The 5,678-nt window shown below is 37.5% G+C and overlaps 1 protein-coding gene across 1 annotated transcript in view; it reads right to left on the bottom strand.

The window, feature by feature from the left end:
* The window catches only part of LOC112017375 (uncharacterized), a 20,200-nt gene extending 15,807 nt beyond the window's left edge, over nucleotides 1-4,393 (bottom strand). The window contains exons 1-6 of the mRNA XM_065767834.1: nucleotides 3,901-4,393; nucleotides 3,649-3,799; nucleotides 2,625-2,956; nucleotides 2,094-2,175; nucleotides 1,703-2,018; nucleotides 69-339 (exon numbers count right to left, since the gene is read on the bottom strand). Coding sequence (XP_065623906.1) covers nucleotides 69-339; nucleotides 1,703-2,018; nucleotides 2,094-2,175; nucleotides 2,625-2,956; nucleotides 3,649-3,799; nucleotides 3,901-4,325 — 1,577 coding nt within the window. The 5' untranslated portion in view covers nucleotides 4,326-4,393. The remainder of the gene's footprint in view (nucleotides 1-68; nucleotides 340-1,702; nucleotides 2,019-2,093; nucleotides 2,176-2,624; nucleotides 2,957-3,648; nucleotides 3,800-3,900) is intronic.
* Between the last annotated feature and the right edge of the window lie 1,285 nt (nucleotides 4,394-5,678).

Here is a 5,678-nt window from a genome sequence, read left to right as displayed (position 1 = left end):
GGGGGGGGGTGGGGGGGTGGAGGAGAGGGGGGTTATAGTGTATAAAGACAATGAAAGTGAATTTGTACTTTCGCAAGGCAGGAATAGTAGGGATATAAACCCCAAAACAAAAAGGAATTCGTTGTGCCACTCCTGGAGAAGGCTCACTGACACTCTGGACCTGTAATAGTGCAGAATCTTTTTGGAGATTTATAATAACAGAATGATAAATAAATGAGGACTGTTTATATACTGGAGCTAAAAAACTAGATTGCCTCATAGGATGAACTTTCCCAAAAAAAAAAAAAAAAAAGACTATCGGGAAGCTAGAAAGGAGGAGATCAAAGCAATCGATAAACCCTCAGAACACATGAAATCAACAAAAACACTAGATATCTAGTAAGTAGTAACATTTTTTATTAAGTCAACACCTAATTAACCAACAAGGTAGAAATTAATGAGCAATGACCTAAAAATATATAGTTCTGAAAAGATGCTTCAATGAGCTTCCCTTATTATGAGCTTTTATGTGCACTCCCTTATCTCGTGTGAATCCCGCATGCATACACTTAGCTTACTGATCATGAGTTCCATGGTACACGCCAATATAAATTATAGAAAAGTCCCCGTCCAAATAATAAATAATATCTTATCTTTAAACCCTCTATGGGCAATAAGGATCAGAGTTTCGCATGCTAGTTGCACAATTTTTTTTCCTTTTTTTTTTTTTTTTAAGGACTGGTTGCTCACTTTTAGAGAAACACAAAAATAGTTTGACAGATATAAACACAGCAATGGTGAAACTTTCTTGATGCTTATGCCATTGAACAGTTGCATGAAAAATTAAGACCAGGCTTTGGTAAGACAAACCCCTTGCAATTTATGAAATATAGTTAAGTGTAAGGGACAACATTGCTGACGTTAATGGTAAAAATGGCTAGCTCTGACTGCGAAATACCAATAACATAAACAGCATAATCCACACTGCTAATTGACAAAAAATAAAGCATGTTGAGCATATAGGAAGGACTTATTTGAATAGATCCAACATCATATTTACTTGGCCTCATGCTTACTCAGGTAGCATTGAGTGGGTGCAGACTCTGGTGAGTACAAAGTCAGTATATACATACACATGTACGTACCCCACCCTTGTATCTACATATGTTTGCACACGCACACACACACACTCTCTCTCTCTCTTACAGGGTTACAGTATTAAATTAAGGAAGAACAAGAACTACATTATCAGAGATTACGGAAGTCTATGAAGCAGAAGCAACTAAAAAGGGGCAAGCCATAAAAAGCAAAAGCTGTGAGATGATTTGTAAAGCCTGAAATAACAAAACTGCGAGATTTCAAGTAGTAGCAAAGAAGCTCATCATGAATTGCAACTTCTAAAACTCTTATTAACTAGATTTTTTTCTTTTTTTTTTGTTAAAAAAATGTGTTCAAAAATTGAAAGCCATTTTTAGGAGAACCCACAGGCAGTTCAGCCTCCATTCCCCAAACTGTTCAAAGACAAAAATCAATTTTTTTGCCCTTTCTAAAAATCTAAGTCGGTCTGGTTTATTAATACAATCTTTCATATCAGTTAAGGAATAATTTGAAATGATACAGCATGCATTTTGAAAATACAGTAAAAGTATAGTTTATTTTGCGTTGATCATGTCAACCATGATGCAGCAGATACTAGTACCAGAAGTTTGTGTCTAGAACTCACCTTGCATTTCACCGTGTGGAGTGCTCTTTTCAATAAGAAGGCATCGGGCCAGAATCACTGCCTGTTGGATCCCCCTCAAAGGGGCTGTAGCAGGACCACCATTTTGAATGCCTTGCAATCTACTTCCTTCATCATTATCCACTAACAATTTTGGGGTAATCAATATGTCAGAGGTTTCAGGTTGATGTAGATACAAATTATCTTCTCCAACACTAGACTTGTGGGCCTGGATACCAGAGCTTTCGAAGGGGCAATTACTGATATAGTTGGATGAGCTTGTGTTGGTAACAAGTACACTCTGTGCCTTAGGTTGTACCTATATCCAAGAATGATCTGTAAAGCTAAGAGAAAAGCATCTCTGGCAAAGTTCAACTATGTGTACTTCAATTACCTGATGTACAGTACGGAAGCCAAGAATCCCAGTAACAGAAAGCTGAAGCCCAGCTGCCACTTCAGCTGACTCAAAATGTTGCCTGATATGACAAAGGTACCTCAGCAAATAAAGAGAAGCTAGGAGTAATCAAAAACCCAAATCCCATTTCAAGATAGCCAAGTATACCTAGGGTAATAATCCCTCCACATTAAACTCAAAATGATGTTCTAACAACTGGAAGCACGTCTTCAGAGAGAAATTGGGGATTGCATGCAGTCTCCAATACAAACTTATATGGCATACAAATAAATTTCCCATTTATCAACTAATAATACAAGTCACAGGATAAGTAAAGCGTTTAAATTTAAAGACAAGGGTTCCTTAACAAGAAGATTAAAAAAAAGTCTTCTGTATTATCTTACAATATAAATATCGTGCAAACATTATTTCAAGTTAAAATAAACATGACTCCAGTTACTTTTTTGGGCCTTTTTTAATAAACCACAAATTAGTTCATAAAAGAAAATAGCTTCCCCTATTGAAATTTACCTGCAAGAATCAACTCTTCCATAGTTGTATTCCATTATCCCAGCTTCTAAATGAACCACCGAGATGATTGCTAAAGCATCTTCATTGTGTAAACTTGAACCAAAATAACTCGTTACTTTTTCCAAAGTGTCAAAGTGATGTAGAGTCTCGCCCACATAGACGTGCAATAAAGCAAACAAGGAAGATGACCGCTCATCCAAAATTCTCTGTTGAAGAAATATGAACCTAGCGAGCCACCATGAGATGCTACTAATTCCATACGTGGAAGACACACTTTCTCCAAATAACAAGTCTCTTGTCCTTGTGAGCAACATCTTAGCAAAAACTAAATACTACATTACAGCAAAAAAGACTTGTCTAAGATTTCAAAATAACAACAATAATAATAATAGTTATGAAATATTACTACCCTTTTTTTTCCTTTTCCTTTTCTTGAGAATTCAATAGCTAGGGGGTGGATTTTAATCATAGATGTCTTTGTTAGAAACACACTAGGAGATGCCAATCAAGCTATAAGGCTATTGGCAATACTACTACCCAATTTCCGATGAGTCCTAGCTCAAATGATACCTCCTCCTCTAACAATTGTAAGTAGAGAATGAGATCATAGGCTCAAAAACTCACTATCTTCATGTGTAATTTACCAATAAAAAGAAGTTACCATTATCCGGTCAACAGATTTCACCTTCCATAAATTAAGTTGATGTTATTCATAAAATTACGAACAGTTGTATGAAATTCAAGTTAAAAAACACAGTAGCTTGGTAGTATTGGTGTAACAAAGAGTAAATATTTCCATGACAAAATGGAAATTTAGACATCCCCTACAATCTGGGGCAGAATTTTCCTCCAAATTGATCTGGAGGAAAGAAAATGGAAAATTATTTTCCACTAATCATGTAACTTTTTTTTTTTTTGAATAACTTAATTGACCACCACAGATAATCATCTTATTGACCACATATCACAATAGGTTGGACGAGATTCCTTTAAAACGGTTTGAATGTTTGTTCTCCAATCCAACCTGAAGATTAGAGAACTTTCCAAGCAAGTCAGAGCCAGCAGCCATTAGCTGATTACGAGCCCAGTTTTCCCATTCCACCGATTCCTCGTCTTCTCCTTTACCACCCACTTTCTTCAATGCCAATGGACATTTTGCCATTTCCTTCAAAGGCCTATTATTCCAAATTCAATCACACAATTAGACAGACTCAAAAGTTCGATCTTTTGTCATTCAAAAGTTCAAAAAGTTGCAATTTTTTTTTCACTGACTCACCCAGTCATGTTGCACTGAGTGAAGGCAAGGAACGCGGCGACGGCGATGCTGACCACGAGCAACGCTCTATAAGCCTTGTCCTCGTCGTCTTCGGGTTCTGAAACAAGGAAGGACTCGACGCGACGGAGCAACTCGGAGTAGACTCGGTCGGCGGAGGATGAGGAGGAGGACTCGTCATCGGCGAGTTGTCGGAGGACGAGTGCGGCGGCGTCGGAGGATAGGGCGCGGAGATAGTCGCCGGCCTCGATTGAAGAGAGGAGGTCGTTGAGGAGTGAAGAGTGAGTTCGATGATGATCGGACGGCTGCGGTTGAGGAGGAGGCGGTGGAGAATCGGAGGGCGGAGATGAAGTGAGGGTGCAGCGTAGTAGACGGAGCTCGTACCAGCGGAGGAGCACCGCTCGTTCCGTTTCGGGTTGTTGTGCCATTGTCTGAGACTGAGAGGTTTTGCAGTTTGTGTTGAGGGTTTTAGGTAAAGTTTAGAAATTGTTATTTAAAAAGATGTAAATATAGTTTAAAAAGTTTCATTGAAATATGTTTTTAGTGTTTATAAAAAAAAATATATATGTTTGGTATCATGGTTTAAATAATATGTTTAAGTGTTCAAAAATATAAAATATGTGTTTTGTATGTGGGTGTTAAATTGTAAAAAAAAGCTAAGCAAAGTAAAAAATGAATATTTTTTAATACCACACAGTTGTTGTCTATGTGGGTGAGAGAGATCCTTGTTGATTCGGCATGAAGCGAGGAGACAATTCTTTCAAAAAAGCTGACCAGTGGGCCCATAATAGTGTTTAACCTAGTTACAAAAGTGTCACTGAACACTAGTTTTTGTTGTTAAAAATTGGCCCGAAGGTGATTTCCAAAACCATTATTTTAAACATATGTTTTGAACAATGTTTTTCAAATAGCCCTGTTGTAGAATGGTCCACCAAACGTATTTTTTTGTTTTTGGACACTAGTGTTCAGTGTTTAAACACTGAACACTATGTTTTGAAATCAATGACCAAACGCCCGTTTTAATATGGATGAATGCCACATGGAAACAAAACAATCCAAAGGCTAAAAAATAAACCATGAAATTCTCTATCTTCTTTCTCCACTCTCCTGTTACTTTCATCGGTTCTCTCTCTCTCTTTCTCCTCTTTCTCTGAACGAACCAAACATGTGCATCATAAGCATCAAAACAAAAGGGACAAAGGATGTGAGTTATGTGCAACCCAAAGGAAAAAAAAAAAAAGCCACGAAACAAGTCCAATTTTTTATTTGATAATTTTTCATATAGAGCTAAGTCGGCACCAAGATTAGAGCTTGCTGGCTGGAGAAAATCGGTGCTTGAGGAGACCAAAAATGATTTAAAGATCTTTATTCTCTTAGGGGAAGCCAAGAAAATACTGTTGTGTAAGGTGGGTGTGATATTACCATCCTTACCCTTATACCCAACCTTCTACTGGGAGTAAGGGTGGCAAATGGGTTGGGTGTGTAATTATCCATTTATCCATTTATGACATGTTTATATATAAATTAATTATCCATTACCTACATTTCAAACCCACAAACAAAAACAGAAAATAAAGACAAACCCACAAACAAACAAAAAAATCAAATGAAGAAGAAGAAAAGTTAAGAGAGAGACAAACCTGAACGGTGTTGGCGCGATTGGAAGAGAGCCTGTGAGATATCCCAAATTCAAGCATTCACATCAATCTTTGTCCACAACCACCACCACCACCACCAAGCACAACCACTGAGCACAGCAAATGCCAAAATCCACTCAAAAA

Source organism: Quercus suber, unplaced genomic scaffold, assembly GCF_002906115.3.
Source record: "Quercus suber isolate HL8 unplaced genomic scaffold, Cork oak 2.0 scaffold_853, whole genome shotgun sequence".
Taxonomy (NCBI): domain Eukaryota; kingdom Viridiplantae; phylum Streptophyta; class Magnoliopsida; order Fagales; family Fagaceae; genus Quercus; species Quercus suber.
This window is presented reverse-complemented; position numbering and strand designations above follow the sequence as displayed.